General features: G+C 38.5%; 2 protein-coding genes across 5 annotated transcripts in view; one reads left to right on the forward strand and one right to left on the reverse strand.

Moving 5' to 3' along the window:
• Nucleotides 1–458: 458 nt before the first annotated feature.
• Nucleotides 459–2,704, forward strand: LOC115681662 (uncharacterized). 3 transcript variants are annotated; one of them, XM_056311976.1, is made up of 5 exons: nucleotides 459–617; nucleotides 1,221–1,314; nucleotides 1,767–1,839; nucleotides 2,257–2,382; nucleotides 2,460–2,704. In XM_056311976.1, exons 2-4 carry the CDS (start codon nucleotides 1,230–1,232, stop codon nucleotides 2,336–2,338), a joined length of 240 nt encoding a protein of 79 aa, XP_056167951.1. In that variant the 5' UTR covers nucleotides 459–617; nucleotides 1,221–1,229; the 3' UTR covers nucleotides 2,339–2,382; nucleotides 2,460–2,704. The 3 variants fall into 3 exon arrangements, with proteins under 3 accessions (XP_056167951.1, XP_030461523.1, XP_056167952.1); XM_056311977.1 differs by adding an exon at nucleotides 985–1,076 and having other exon boundaries at nucleotides 502–617; nucleotides 2,257–2,704; XM_030605663.2 differs by having other exon boundaries at nucleotides 2,257–2,704.
• Nucleotides 2,705–4,354: 1,650 nt separating this feature from the next.
• Nucleotides 4,355–16,054, reverse strand: part of LOC115681661 (S-adenosylmethionine carrier 1, chloroplastic/mitochondrial-like) — a 45,078-nt gene continuing 33,378 nt past the window's right edge. The window contains exons 1-12 of one of the 2 annotated variants that reach the window (XM_030605662.2): nucleotides 11,732–12,000; nucleotides 11,402–11,500; nucleotides 10,844–10,926; nucleotides 9,920–9,996; nucleotides 8,175–8,265; nucleotides 7,603–7,656; nucleotides 7,434–7,529; nucleotides 7,077–7,166; nucleotides 6,643–6,694; nucleotides 5,498–5,559; nucleotides 5,301–5,381; nucleotides 4,355–4,640 (exon numbers count right to left, since the gene is read on the reverse strand). In XM_030605662.2, coding sequence (XP_030461522.1) covers nucleotides 4,533–4,640; nucleotides 5,301–5,381; nucleotides 5,498–5,559; nucleotides 6,643–6,694; nucleotides 7,077–7,166; nucleotides 7,434–7,529; nucleotides 7,603–7,656; nucleotides 8,175–8,265; nucleotides 9,920–9,996; nucleotides 10,844–10,926; nucleotides 11,402–11,500; nucleotides 11,732–11,780 — 942 coding nt within the window. In that variant the 5' untranslated portion in view covers nucleotides 11,781–12,000 and the 3' untranslated portion in view covers nucleotides 4,355–4,532. Of the gene's footprint in view, nucleotides 4,641–5,300; nucleotides 5,382–5,497; nucleotides 5,560–6,642; nucleotides 6,695–7,076; nucleotides 7,167–7,433; nucleotides 7,530–7,602; nucleotides 7,657–8,174; nucleotides 8,266–9,919; nucleotides 9,997–10,843; nucleotides 10,927–11,401; nucleotides 11,501–11,731; nucleotides 12,001–16,054 lie in introns of those variants that run through there. The other variant, XM_030605660.2, reaches the window with a different exon arrangement.

Here is a 16,054-nt window from a genome sequence, read left to right on the forward strand (position 1 = left end):
TTGACAAGTTTCGGGATTTGATTGCGCTTTTCGAAAGTTTTATGACTCAATTGCATTTCCTGTGATCAAGTTTCAGGACTTGATTGTATTATTGAAAGTTTCAGGACTCAATTGCACTTCTTAAAAGCTTTATAATTCAACCACATTTTCGTGATAAGTTATAGGACTTCCAATGCACTTATCCAAAATAAAATAAAATAAAAATAAATGGGTCCTTAAATTGACCATTGCTATTGCCATGGGCTTACATTGAACCAAACCCAAATCGGTTAATTTTTATGGGCCTCTCTGTTTAAAGCTAAGGAAATTCAGAAGAAAGCCCATTTGTATTTAACAAGTAAAAAAGAAGAAAAAAAAATCATTTCAGAAAAATACTTTTTAAGAAAATTCAATATAGAAATTAAACCCTGGAGCAGCTGCCGTTTTGTTTTCCGACACTCACCTTCCGTGCCTCATCCTCCCTCTCTCTCTCTCTCTCTCTCTTCGTTCGGGTCGGACCGGATCGACGACTGCCGGCGCCCCCCGCCGCCGACGAGCAGCCGCCGAGCGGCGCCGCTCGTTTTGCGGTTTTTCGTCTCGTTCGAAGCGTTGGAGTCGAAGTGAGGTGTTGGTATCTGGTAAGAATCTCTTGCGGTGGTTCTATCGCCCTTGATCTTTTCTTCTCCTCCTTCCAGATCGCGGGTGTCTCCGGTCGCGAGCTCGTGTTGACCTTAGCCCCGATTCAGTTCTTGCATCGATTAGGAAACTAGATGGGTTTTGCCGTGGCGGGGGCTGATTGGTGTCTGAAAATTCAACTTCAGTTCTTGCGGACGCGCTCGTCCTTGTTCTGATTCGTGGGTTGTCTTATGATTGTCTGCGGTCTTCGTTTGACTTGGGATGCCGACATTTCTAGATTTCTTGGTCTTTTCTAAGTTTTGAAATTATGGGCAACTGATGGATTTTTTTGAAAGCACGATGATCTGGACCTGATCGTTAAGTTTTTAGGCTGAGCCGGGTTGGATCTTTTTCGTAAACCTCTTCTTTATCATTTGACGAGAGAGTTATCTACGGATCCGAAACGATTCTTTGTTTGGGAGGTAGCATTTTGCTCCTGTTCATAATTTTGTTTTTCCTTATTTTGTGGGGAATTTAGTAAAATTTTTACTTGTGTGATAACCAATGCTAGAATAGTTTGAATACCTTGCTGATAGCTGTGTTTTGGCATATGGTTTCTGTGGCAGGTAGAAGCAATGAATTGGATTCAACGTAAGATCTACCTTTACAATGTCACCTTTGGGCTCTTCATGTTGGATTGGTGGGAACGCTATTTGTTCAGTATCCTAATTCATTATTTCTTTTACCTCGATCCAATGTGTTGTTCCATGTCTTTTTCTTTGTCTGTGAATGCAGTCAATGTGCTCTCGTGGTTTTGTACGGTTAGTTTATTAACAAACTCCTGGAGTTCTACATTATTAGGCTTAATTAGGACTCTCCCTTTCCGGTACACATCGGATTTAATAAAAGAATTTTCTTGCTTGCAATGACTTGCATGCTGTACCTTATCGAGAATTCTAGGCTGTTCAAACAAGTCGTGTTCTTTCAATGTCATTGTCAAGGCAAGCATGTGGGTTTGGTCAGGATTGTGAATTTCCTTTCTGTTGAAGTTTAGTATATAATTCATTTTTGAGAAATATGGTATGGTTGTTATTGTTGCTCGTATTTATATTTTCATCTCTACATCTTACACTTACTTCATGTTCATCTCGGGGTTTCCTAAACGTCCACAGATACTCTGGTAATTGTCTTGATGTGGTTTGTTCTTTACAACACTTCACGTTATGTAACTACGTTCTGCAAAAGGTAAATGAATAGTTCGATCCTTTCTCTCTCTCTCTCTCTCTCTCTCTCTCTCTCTCTCTCTCTCTCTCTCTCATAGCCCAGCAATAATGTACCATCGTGTATGGAGGGTTAGCTCCCCTTTTTCTGGATCTTGTCTCATGGAAGTTTTCTAGTTTCTGAATTTCCTTTCATTAATCACCTACTTTCATTTACCTCTAATCGGGATATTTTACTTCTCCGCTTTTGCTGTTAGGAGATTCTTATGGTACTTGTGTGAAAGTTCTTATGTTGATTATGGCCTGAGCTTGGATAGTGCAAAAGAAAATACTGAACTTTACAGAGTGTAGATTGATTTATCTCAACACTTGTCCTCTGTTGCAATCAAATTAATGAATAAATAACTGATAATTGAAGTTTTTCTTTGTAATGATGTTTCAGCATATATGGTGAAGCGCATCAATTTGAGGGAACTAATTGGGCATGGCAGTTTGAAAGAACTGATCAACACCATAGGACATGATGGCTCTCTGTTTCATACTTAGGCTTGGGAACTATTTTGTTGAGGTGCGCATGCATCTCGTGCACCTATCTAGCGAGAATTTTGTAATTGCGGTCTGATTGTCAATGGTTTTATCGGATAGGGACCAGTCCCTGGCATGTGAAGTTTAAATGATCTGCATTACCTGCAAGACATTTTCACGGCTAGTCCCGGATGCCTTGCCTTGTCCTCTCCTCGAGTATTGTTATTCTTTTTGTATTTTCACCTTGACCATTCTTTGTGTACCACTACTCCTTTCAAACAAGCTTAGAACATTGACATTTTGAAAGCTGTGCTGTCAAATTCACCTGAAAGCGAAAAATACAGTAATTTTGATTGGATCGAAAACCTAAGGCCTAAATGTACTCGCCCGGTGTGCTTCCAATAGATGCTTCTGTGGCATGATTTATTGTTTCTTTCGCTTGGATGTATAGGGGCTATAGACTTGGTAGTCTAATCCTTTATGGTATGGTTTAGTTCTTGTCAATGTGGATTTGGGGGGAAAAAGAGACTGTCGTAGGTGTAATTGAATGGGTACTTTCTATGGTTTGATTGCTCTACTTTCTAATTCTGAAAGACCCAACTAAAGATCAACGGTCTGGCTTGGTTTCAGCACTTGTGTGATTTCAGAATTATGAAGGTGTTATCTGGCAGGAATCAGATTTTGTGTAGTTCCACGTCGCAAATTGTGTTACAAAGTAATAAATTTATCCTATGGATTCTATCTTTTGGCTATCGAATAGTTTTAGTCTGAAGGAAGGAATGCATAAATACTAGATCTATTGGCAGGGTATGGAATAGAAAAATCAAACCAAAAGGCAATGAATATAGACCGATAATCCAAAAACTTTGGTTTAGTTATCAACCTGTTGTCTTGTCTTGAAGATCCATGATAGGGAAAGATATCTGTACTTAAGATGGAGCGACCCGGACGGCTTGCTGGTGTTCTCTCATCATCCCTTTGAACTCCAACTTTAGAATCCGTGATGAATGGTGATATTGTCCTGAATGTTGTTGCAAATGTTGATGATTTTTCTCACTGTGAACCGTCTTTGCAACGAGCACTGCTTGTCTCAGACAACTTTGGCTCCACAAGGTGAATGGTGATGCAGTCGTCCTCACATTTATACACTTTCAGAAGTAGGGTTGTCAGTGTCAGTTCTTCATTAAGTCACGTCTAAACGTGAAATGTGATTAACTCACCAATTTTCTACGTTGTTCAATGCTGTATATTAGTATTTTGGTATTTGGTCACTACTTCTTACCATCACTATGAGCCTGGTGTAAAATTATTTCATGTCATTGTTCTTCAGAAACTCAAAACGAGGCCTCTCCACTGTTCTTGGTGGCACACAAGTAACCTGTCAAACAGGTGGATCGGGTCGAGTCATAATTGATCTGACCTAAAATGGCCCATTAAACCATTTATGACCCATTTTTTGGTATTGCAAATTATTGTTAAAACACTTTCATATTTAAGTTAATTTAAGAAAATTCACACCCAAATGGCGGTGAGAATGAGTAAATGTGAGATCAAATGAGGTTGAAAGAAAATGAAGAGTCATAAATTGTAAACCCATTTATAACCCACTTAAGACTTATTTATGACCAATTTAACACTCATGTTATATTTAAATAAATTCATTACCTATTTATTTAATATAACTAATCTATAAAACAATTCATTCATTATATATGGGTTAAGAAATGGATTTATAATCCATTTTGACTGGTTTACACATGAGTCATCATCGAATACACACGAGTCATCATCGAACACGAAGAAATGATTATACAGATAACAAGAAAGTCCGTGTAATGCACGGAAACATTAAAAATTAAATGAATGGCAAGCTTTATGGATAGTACGAATGTATGTCCATAGATGGACGCACGTGCGTTTGCATGTACTACTTTCAAAAGTACATGGAAGAAAATAATATCCTCGGGGAAAAAAATTAAAAAAGCGACCGAATGCTTATCGATATGGCCCAGCTCAAATGCTTATCGATATGGCCCAGCTCAAAAAGGAAATGGCCGTCACCTTCCCTCGACACGATCAGGCATATTGACAATATGACTGGTCATACATAAAATACATGTTTGAAAAATAGATGGCCTAAACTTCCAAAATTAGTCTCGCTTTGCAAGGATCATGAAAAACAAAGAAAGATGACTATTGAGACTCAGAGTGCCTATCAGCTAGTATCTTTTTTGTTCTTTCTAGTATACCGAAAAATATCGAACCTCCAATACCGATCCAGAGTACCCTTGGTCCCATTCCCTGCAGCACATGATATGAAACTTGTCATTCTATGTCCAGTCAACAACTCTTCCTCATATGTACAGCAGTTAGTTAGTCTTCAATAGAAGAAAGTTCTCCATGTACCGTAAACTTCCGATTACTTGAACAAATCCATCTCTCCATAAATCCAAACTTGAACTTAGTTTTGTCCTGACACCTAGTATTAACTCAACTGGTATACAAGACTAAATAGTAGTTCATCTATTTCCACCCTGACTCAAATTTGATTCGACATGATGTTAGAGTAACTTCTGGAATTGAAGACATAATGGTGGAGCTTGGAAGTGCTGGGATAGCATGATAAGATTACTTGAAAAAGGAGACAATAACAAAAGGCTAGTATAAAGTAAATCTGTACTGGTTGAGATTATTCCTTAAATTAACAGGAGAATAGGCAATACCCCAGAAGCTCACATGGCCCGAAACGAGTGGCGAGACATAATGAAACCCTCAACCAAATAAAAAATAGATAAATCAACCAGGAAAGAAGAATAATATTAACATTTAGACTTTCGATTAGAGTATTCAACCGACACTCGTGCTAATTTGCTTCTCCTTGTGGTATAAGACGTGAAGAAGCCAGTAAAAAACATTACTAAACTTCTTTGATGTGAATGCACTCATGTAAAGTGGTCAAACCTTCATAAGAGTAGCAGGTCCTTCTTCTTGGACAATGTTCTTGACACAGTGGGAAATACCTCTGTACTGTTTTGTTGCTCCCTATATACTCAAAGAACAAATAAAAGAAACATCAAGAATCACTGAGGACCAAAATGCAGGTATGCCACAATTAAGGAACCAAAACAAAGAAGAAAAGAATAAAACGTGCCCACTACCTGAACCATTAATCTAGTCTTTATCACATCAAGAGGAGTTGTAATGGCTCCAGTAATTGCACCTACGAGCATGACAATCTCAATTAAGAAGTCTCCATTGAGAGCATGTCATCTGCCTAATTATCCAGCCACTTAACCAGGATTCTTCTAATAATAAATCTAAAATTTAGGCTCGTGAATTCAGAAGGAACGAGCCAAGGAGAGAGTGATACTCCATGATAATGCTCTAGGGCAGGCCCCAATTGATGCTGTTTACGACTTAAGATATCTTCATATTGCAGTTAGCTTCTCAGCTAATAGGACGAGCCTGAATTTTACCAACAAGGTTGCCTCATTGGAACTGAAACCAAGAGGAGGTGTTACTAACAAAGTAGCAGTACTTTTCTACTGAAAGTAAATGACATATACTTTGCCAGGAGTTATGATATTTAGGACAGTGATTACAGTGATTGCAGTAACAGCTAGTCTTGCATCACAGATAAAAAGCAGCTCCGAAAGAATAACTAAATTTAAGACTGTCGATATAAATCAACTGAGTAGCAGTATCTAGAGTAGAAACAGATGCAGTACCCCTTTAAAAACTATAGTCAAGTATAAACCCAATAGATGGTAATTCTACTTTTGGTGTGTTCCCTTGTGTCACAGTAATTCTAAAATCTGGAATCCCAGTAATTCTAATGGAGAAGTAACTGCTTTTTTTCATCCCTCCAGTTCAAAAGACATTACTACTTACATTGACAGATTGAGGTTTCATCATTTCAACCTTTTAGGTAAATCTCTCTTTTAAATCGATTTGATTGGATGGTAAGCAACATCAACCACTTATTAACAACCAAAACTTCTACTTTTTCATTATGTAACAATGTAGGCAGTTTATTATCTGTAGATAACCTTGATTAAGGGTTGTACATCAGCAATCTTCAACATGAAGGCAAAGGTTACAGGTATTTCATTTTTCACCATGATAATAGTTTGCAGTTGCATTCTGCATATGTAGCTTAACTCTAAAATCAAAGTTTTCAAATAAAATAATCAGCTAGATTGCAACTCAGTCAATGGGATTATAAAAGATATAACCTCAATTAATAGTCAAGTATATCAGGTATTTGGCCCAAAAACAAAACGTGCACAGGTAGAATCTTTACCAGCAAAAGCACCAATCATAGCATTTTCATGATCTTTCAATTCTCTCCTGGCCTGCAATGAACCAAAAGAATTACGACATCATGAGAACAATATGTTGCCCATGTACGAGAGATTTCTTTAGTTTCTGACATGTTTTATCAATTTAGCAAATAGAACTTGATTTTCTTTGAATCAGAATATTACAACATCCAACACCATAGCATGATGACAATAACAAACTGCTCTTTAATGAGACATGTAGATGTTTCATCTATTTCAAGCTAATAACAAGAAAACGTTTTCCTCATTCACTTGCTTGTAAACCAAAGACCACAATAAATCTATTAACTTGTGGTTGGTCGTAGACCTTTATTAAACTAGAACTCTCCAAAAGTAAATTGCTGAAATTAATCATATTTTACGTACGACAGAAAAAGAGAGGAGTAAAACTTACCACAAGCCTGTAGCCTATCCGAAGCTGCTCATAAATGCAAAACTGAACGGCATCAAATGGCAAATCTCGCAATAAAAAGGACCCATATCCCTAGGTTGGGAAGGAAAAATTAACATACATCATCTTGAATTTTTCAAGACAAACAAAAATAGATCATTTGCAGATCTCAGAAATTACAAGCTTTTTAGCTCACCTATATTTCTGCGTACGCAAATTACTATGCATTGTTAGTTTCATTTCATATCATACTTAGCGAGTAAAAATGAAGACAGAAGACTACATTATCGATAATGATGAATAAGTGATGAGTATTGAAAAATTTGAATGATCTTCCAAAATACATTGAGCTCGACATACTGCATAAAGGCCCTTAAAACCCTCTCTGGCAATAATGAGACGGACAGCGCTAGGGGCAGAGGCAAATTCCCGAGTTTGCATTCTTTGTTTAACCACCTGGAAATACACAGTTATATACACCCTGACTCAAAAAGAGCTGACATGAAAAATGACGAAAAACTTTTTATACCTCAGTGGGTACACGAACAAGAGAAGAAGCAAGCCCTCCAAGAGCACCTGCAGTCTGAAGAATATTCAACGACATCTCAATACAATATACAGCTTCATCTAGATACTCGAGATAAAGTTTATAAGATGAATGCATCAACCCCCAAAATATACCCCATCTATAGCAAACTTTGTAGCCAAACCAACTGGTCTTAATGAGGAAACCCACAAGTTTGTAGATGACAGGCATGGCATGTATAACATGCCAAAAAAGAGGTACAAATTGGTGTTGCCTGGCAATGAAAAAGAACTAGAATATACCAAGACACGTAAAAGACTAGCATCAAGAAAATGTGTGTGTTCTATTCGGTGATTTCTTTCTCTCTTTCTTTTTCTTTTTTCTTTTTCCTTCTGTAATTGGGTTTTACTGTGGGTGGGGTGGGGTTCCAGTGCGATGAAAGCAAATCTAAGAAACTCCCATGCACAAGCAATGAACTATAATGTACCAAAACTGAGGAACCTACCAATGAGGAAAATGTTTGAGAAAAGCTCAAATTGGAAGAGAAATGATTAATTAAGGGTTTTGACAATTACCAAGTGAGCAAGCGCGCTTAAGTTTTCTGGAAAGGCCCTTAGCAATTTCTGTTTTGTTGGTTCATAGACACCAACAAATATTGCAGATGCCCTGCACAGATCACAAGTTATTCCACAATACATGATTTCAAACACAGCCAGCTAGAAAACCTTAAGCTGCCAATATACTGTCAAAGAAGATGGAAATTTCTTATGACGTAAAGTGGGTGTACATAAACCAGGACTACTTCAGCTTTTTTTATGTACATGCCTGTTTTGCACCTTAAATATGGCACACTCAAAATGCCCATTAATTTATCGAACAAGTAGAGAAGTCAAGAAGGAAGCATTCTGTCACTCATCACATGAATAGGACACTTATGAGAGTCATATAAGCTGTTCCTGCAATGCAGTCGGCAAACGGGCAAAGCTACATAACAAGCTCATCTTTGACCTACTTCTCAGCCAATTGTCTCATCATATAGGACAACCACTAATATAAGATAAAGTACATGAAACGATATGCATCCTTTTATGAACAAAACACAGAAGAAAAATGCCACATAAAATTGTACAAGTAATAAACTGCGAGGGCATGCCAAGATTTCTTTTGAAACATCTTTACCAACAATAAAGAGTACTCTGAATATCATCTATCGTTCATCTGAAAACTAAAGGACACCGATTGCAAGGGTCTTCGTTCAAGAGTAACTGAAGGTTTTAAATATCCAGAAGCCAAAGAAAGGTCATGCCTACAGCTGACAATCTGATGGTAAAAGATTAAAAGCCGTGTAGCCTGGTGAATGAAAATTTTCATCTCATACTCAGCTGCCTGTGCATAACCAAAAGGATCTCAACCTAGATTAATTGCTCCAGGATTTCTCAGGTCATTCTTCTCTCAATTCGGGCGCGCACACAAGAGGGAAAGAGAGAGAGAGAGAGACCCTACCCATTTTTCATGTTTATACTCTAGGAAGGTACAATATACATTTATGTGAAAGTGCAAACACAATTCAAAGTTCTGGAGCACCTATTATAAAATCCAAGCTTCATGGGAAGGATATGCAAGAGTAATAACTTACTACAGCAACAACATTATAAGGCTCAACCCACTAGTGGGGTGGGCTACTTTCTTCATAATCCTTTACGAGTGATCAATCCCTTGTCAATCCTAATGTGTTGTTTGGAAACTAGGGAGGAGAGGAAAATTGAGGGGTAAAGAACGAAAGTTACTGAAAAACTAAAATCTGCCCTCCATCTGCTTCCCCTAACAAACGTCATTATGATTCAGTAATATGTGCAACTCAGAAACGTTAATCTAGGGGATTTCGAGTGCAAAATAGCCATGCTCTCTACCCTAGCTCCTAAAGGGGTACCTACAGGTTAGCAACTAATATTTCTCTGCAGTTTTAAAGGGCAATATTACATTTTTTAACATAACTTATCCAACATTTGACTATACAGCTTCATCTCAGTGATGTAATTTTACTGATTCTCAGTGTGGATAAACTGGCCCTTTTCCCCCATAACTTCTGTTACAGGATTGTTCTTTCCTTTGATATGCAGCTTCAGAAGGTCAGAATTGCCTGTCAATTCAATTTGATAAGGAAAATGTTGCTTTCATCATCGATTACTTCATAGCCAAATGATGAGAAGATAGAGGAGATAATAGTCACATAACAAGCTTTGTGGAAAGCTAATCTAGCTATTTGCTTTTTGATCCTCTAAGAATAAACTAAACCACTATTACAACTATGAATACTTACGGTAAAACGCCAGCAAGATTACCAGCCAGGCCAGAGTACAGGCCCTTCAATACGATTTTTCCACCACCATGAGCTGCCTTAACATCAGAGTCATTTGCCGCCAATCAATATAATGCAAAGAACTAAAGTTAAGCTATTACAGTAAAGTAATGACCAATTCAAGAAGGAAAGCGAAAGAAGATATGCAACGATATAAAATAAAGTAAAAAGTTGCAATCCAACCTACATTTTCCAAACAACTCTACCTGCTAAAACACCTACAATTTGCCAAATGTCGAACTTTTAAATAATTGAGTGTCACATTTTGCATATCCAGATTCTCTACTTATATCACACATTGGGGTTATAGTGCACAAAATTAGCTCATATTCGTTCCAAAACAAGATTAATCACAAACTTCATGCATTGATAGCTTTAAAAAGGACGCAGCATATATTTTTCAATCAAAGAGGTCATCTATATGATTTGCCAAATTTACAGGGGATTAAATTATAACTTCCCATCCGTTCAGAAGGTTTCAGCTTAAATCCTAGCTGTTTCTGTTGAGATTATTGACATAGAAAGGCTTCGAGAGTTAAGAAACTTGAAGCACACGGCTGTATTCAAACAAAATGAATTGTGTAAGTCTGAAGCTAACGTGGCTTTAATGTCTGGTCGTACAACAGTAAAATAGGGAGAACAACAGCAATAACAGGCAGTATTCCAGAAAAACATATGCTGCTTGGTCGGTGGCAGCAAACAGCCCAATATTCATCAAAAGAAAATTAACTTCCAGCCACTAGAGTTGCAGCAATAAAAGCTAAACAACACTACTTGTTGCAACAGCTTCCCAACTACCAGTTTACACTCGAAGGTTGTGCAGTGTGACAATTGGAGGACAGGCAAACAAAAGGATTGGTTGAACACATAAGGATTTAATCTTGCCTGAAGTCTAGTTTTAATGGTGTCAATTGGGTAAAGTGCTGCTTCAACAACAACACCAGCCGTACCTCCAGCAACAACGCCCTCTGCAGAGTCAATGAAACACAGTCAGACAATCAAAGAAAACTCTTCTTTCATTCTGCGAGATATACTAGCGATTAGTTTGCCGTTCTTTAAAAGGAATAACGTCAAAGTTTTACTACCAAATTTACACAAGAGGAAAATGTCTTTCTAAGGTCAAGAAGAACACACAGAGAGTGTGATGTCCCAAAAGAAGAGGAAGTGCATATAAGAAGGGAGAGAATTGATCAAAATGACTGTAAAAGAGTCCTCCTTTACCATTTACGATGCTACAGTCGACGAAAGTATTGAGGGACATAAACATTTCGTCAAACAAATTTTTCGCGTACCCAATACAAGACGAACATTTTCATAATTTAGTGAAGAATTCAAGATGCACAAAAAAAAATATTGACAAATTATACATTCACCACCAGCTTTGATATCAATGCCCCGCCCAGAACTAAACCCCGCAACTCAAGATCCAGCAAGAGGACATACCGCACACTATTCGCCAAAAATCAAAAGGCCGGCCTTCACTGACACCAACTTGCAGAGACTTCCCTTTCTGGTATCCGCCCAAATCGCGGTCCGCCCCACCTGTTACAATGCATTCATCGAAAATCAATCGAATTGCCGCACAAGCATAACCCAGAAATGAACTTGGTACAGTCCCCCACCAAAAAAACCGCCGAAACATTCACATCAAACCACAACAATGCGATTCAGATAACATGAGCTCGTGCCAGCGAGGTTTCGAACGATATCAACAGTAAATGAAGACCCCGGAACTCGGGAATTTTTCCAAAAAAAAAAACGCGAGCATTCTACCGCGTTTAGCAGAGGCCTTCGTTGAGCTTTCGGCGTCGAAAGAATCCATGATTCCGCCGCAGGCCGCCCTTCCTTTTCGAGCTGAGATCGAATCGACTTCAAAAGCTGAGACGAGTGCGGATTGAAGGTCGAACCAAAGGCGTGATCGTGAGCTTGAATTGAAGCGGGAAGCAGCTGAAAAGGTGCAGCTTTTTCCATCGCTCTTGCTCGTCTCGGTTTTTGTATCAGAAGATGGACTGCCTTTCGTGATCGGGTCGGGTCGGGTCCGTCCGTAGGGTCGGGTTAAATTGGGTTCCCAATCCGCCCAAATCCATAACCTAAGATTGAGCATGGGCCCTGGCATTGTCGGACGGATTGTTCTCAAACGCCCTAACCTGGCCGACAGCCGGGCAGCCTTTTATGGCACATTCAGCGAAGCATTCCGCTAGCTGGCGTAGAGCAATAGCAAGCAAGAAAGCTCAAAGCCAGCAGTAAGGAAGGTCCAGAGGAGAAGCAGGAAAATGGATGCGTGAGTGGCTTTGCCGTTCGTGAGCGTAGGTGTAGACAGTAAAGGAGCACGTATGCGCAGGTGCCGGAGCGAAGGCCGGTTCCTAGCTAGGTGTGCTCGGATCCCTTGACTGCAGTGCTATTGAATGGCGTAGAATCGGACAAGCAACTTCTTGTCCGTGGGGAAAGGCCGAAGTGAAAGCTCAATCCAAGACATGAAAGCGGAATCATGATTGTCCGCCGCCAGTGGCGCTTGTCAACTAGGTTTGGAGGGCCGCGACCCTCGCCTAGATCTGGATGAGGACCCGGTAAGAGAGGGCCGTCGGCCCCTGTTGACCATCGGCGTTGGCAAGGGCTGGCGAGGGCTACCGCTAGGTTTCTCCTCTTTCTTTTCTATTTTTTTTATAAATAATTTAGCTTATTTTTTTAAATTTAATTTAAATAAAATTTGTATTAAAAATCAGATTTGGACCAAAATAACATCGTTTTAGCTTTATGGTTCATGCTTTAATCACGTCATCGCCACGTAGGAGAGAATAAAGTCACATCAACATTTTCCATTAATCAAGTTGGACAAAGTTAGCGGAAATACTCGATTACACCAATTTGACAAGTTTTAGGACTTGATCGCACTTTTTGTACGTTAAAGGACTCAATTGTGCTTTCGTGATAAATTTTATGACTTCTAATACATGTGTTCCATTCAAATATTTGAGGTTCATCCATTTGACTTTTCTTAATTCAAATACTTGTGTAGAGAACCTGACCAGGCATCCCGATTTTCAACCTCAAAACGTTTGGAAAATGTCCTTGACTTTGAAAGAGAAGAGTACGATATTCATGCGACAAACACACAAAACTTGGTGACCCTGTTAGCATCATGCAAGTGCTTCGAGGGATGCGACAAAAGCATCCCCGATAGTTAGAGGTGGCAATATGGGTTAGAGCTCCATTTATTAACTCAGTTATATTGGGCCTAGATTAAATATGAGTCACTTAAAATTTTAAAAAAAAGGTCAAAATGGGTTTTAAACATTAAAGTCTAAGTTTATATTGGTTTATATGAGTTTACACCAGACCTGTGTTTAACCCATTTAAGTTAGGAAAAATATTATAAAAAAACTCCAAATTATGCCAACTGTGACATATTTATCCTGAACTTATTTTTGTTACATCAAAAACCCCAAACCATACATATTGTAACATATTTATTTTAAATTTTTTTATTGTGACGTAAAAAATTCCAAACTTGTATTGATGTGACAACTTTCATTTGCTTTTATTTTCAATGTTAACTTTCATTTGCTTCTTTTCAAAATTTCAAGTATTTAGTATTAACTAAAATCAAATTTAAAATCTACAATTGGCTAAAAGGCACAACCCCCTTGAACAAGATTCGAGATATCAGAATCTGTGGCATTTTTTTTTTATCTCTTATTCCCGATCCCTTTGTGACCAATTGATTAGTTATTTTCTCAGGCATTTTTCTATCAATGATTCTATCGATTTTTCTCCTCTTTTCTTTTTTTTTTTGGCTATTTCCCTCCCTCCCCACCCATAAATTGGCTGGACGTGACGTCTACCTACGCCACTTATAGGCTCGTAAATTCCCTCTTGTTGTTTTTTTTTTTTTTAGAAGAGAAGGAGTATGGAGAGAACTTATGGAGAGTTCTCACCGAGAGTTCTTTCTCCTGTTTTATATTGAGCTTTTTTAAGGATATGCTAAAGTCCAATCACCTCCCCTTTTGAGCTTTTAAGATTGCTCAAGCCCCTAATTAGTCCCGCTCGAAGCCCCGTTAAAGTGAAGAAAAATCAACTCGTTGAAAAGTAGGACCTAATCATTTGACTTGTCTAGCCGCCCCCATAAAGGCCAAAAAAAAGGCTCGTCTGCCATTTGATTGCCGTTGGCACGGTGATTATTAAACTCAAGTAGGGCTGCCCCCGTCAACTGGGGCGACGAGTGGAAAATCTGCCAGCATCAGTCAAATGACAACTGCCATCCACTCGTTGCCCAGTTCCGACCAAAACATGCATGCACGGAGGACAGCTCCCATAAAGTTCTGGTGATTTGGCAAGCCCCTCTTTCTTCTCTTTTTTTTGGTTGTTTTCCATAGAAAAGAGGAACCCCAGCTCCATGATTTGGCAATTCACTTTTGCTTTCACACTTTTGGAGGAGAAACCTATGCTCATTAGCTTTATTTTATTTGGACTTTCCCTGTTCCTTTGTCCTCCTTGTGATAGGAAACTTCCCTGTTGATGGATTGTTTCATTGTGTTCAGAAAGGATGTTAGTCTTTCACATCCGCACAGTACTTCCATGTATGTCTTTTCACATTTCAGCTGTGAAATATATTATTGTGTGCGTTGACGCTATTGAGAGTTGATTTGGACACTAATGAGAATATGTGTTGACCGTGTACAAGATCTTCATCAACCTGCCGAATGCTTAAAATGTGGGAAAATTATCATAGTAGATAGGTAAAATACGATTCTCATCGTACAAATACGAAACGAAGAGTCTAACGATCCATCATGAATCTTGAAACTTTTTAATTATACCAATTTAAGTCATGGATTTCAAGATTAATTGATCATATAAAAAAGTCTTAAACCTATTGCATTGATGCTAATTTAGTCATAAACCTTTTAATTGGATCAATTTAGTCCTAAACCTTTTTACATTGGTACCAATTCAATCCATCCGGTCAATTGAGATCGGAAATTGCTGACGTGGACGCCGGCCATCCTACTCGGCATTATCGGCGCTGATGCGGATGTTTTTTAATTTCTAAATACATTTTCCTTTGAATTTTTTTATTAATTTTTTCTTTTTTTTTCTTTCCTTTCTCTTTTTTCTTTTTCATTATTACCCTCCGCTAGTTGCTAGACGGCGGAGGTCGCAGGCGAGGGTGAGCGGTGGGACGCTCTCGCCAGGGGCCTACAAGGGCAGAGAGACCAACAAAAAACGTACACCACCATTGCCCTCGGTTGCCGGTGAAAAGAAGGATGGAACCGTCCATTTTCATTCACGAGCCATCTTGGTCGCCCCGTCAAAGGGGCAAAAAATGAGGGTGGGTGAGTGGGTGCTTCCTTGATGCCTCACCAGATCCTCCATGTACACGCTCTTCCAAACTTGGAAAAATCATCCTCACAGCCTAAATTGGACGGAAAGTCTGAATTGGTACCGGCGTAAAATATTTAAAATTAAATTGATCAAATTGAAAATATTAAGATTGGATTGGTACGAACACAATAAATTTATGACTTTTTTGATACTTTTTCTCCATTTTTTTCTTTGAGCTAAACATAAGAAACTCATGACCCACATGTCTATTCCTTTATCATTTCCCAATTCGATTTATATATATTCAGTCCCGATGTTTCCTAACTTTATTTTTTTTTATCTTAAATGCACGTATTATCTACCAAAGTGAGGACCACGGATTAAAAGACAATGTGAATAGATGCTCTCCTTTCCCCTTAAATCAAGTCTAAACATGTGACATCCGGAAATTTCGTAATAATAAGTAATTGGCGTTGGAGATTTTCCATGTTCGAAAATGATGCTTAGATAATAAAGCTAAGTATTATTTAAGTTAGTAATTATGCGGACGCGTAGAAATCGTTGTTAGATCGTAATTTGCGAGGCGTGAATTCGGGAACGTAATCGTTCCGAGCTCGACGTATTCAAAATTCTAAACGTTGATGTGTACATTAATAATAGTGTAGTATTAATTAACTTATCATTATCTTGGTAATTAGTGGGTATTATTATTACTGGTTAATTTTGGTTAAGTAGTGTTAGCCATTTTATTCTAATTTGGCGTTAAGGGAAAAA

This window comes from Syzygium oleosum, unplaced genomic scaffold, assembly GCF_021117445.2.
Source record: "Syzygium oleosum isolate NSW1041296 unplaced genomic scaffold, Sole_v2.1 Sole_v2.05, whole genome shotgun sequence".
In the NCBI taxonomy this organism is placed as follows: Eukaryota; Viridiplantae; Streptophyta; class Magnoliopsida; order Myrtales; family Myrtaceae; genus Syzygium; species Syzygium oleosum.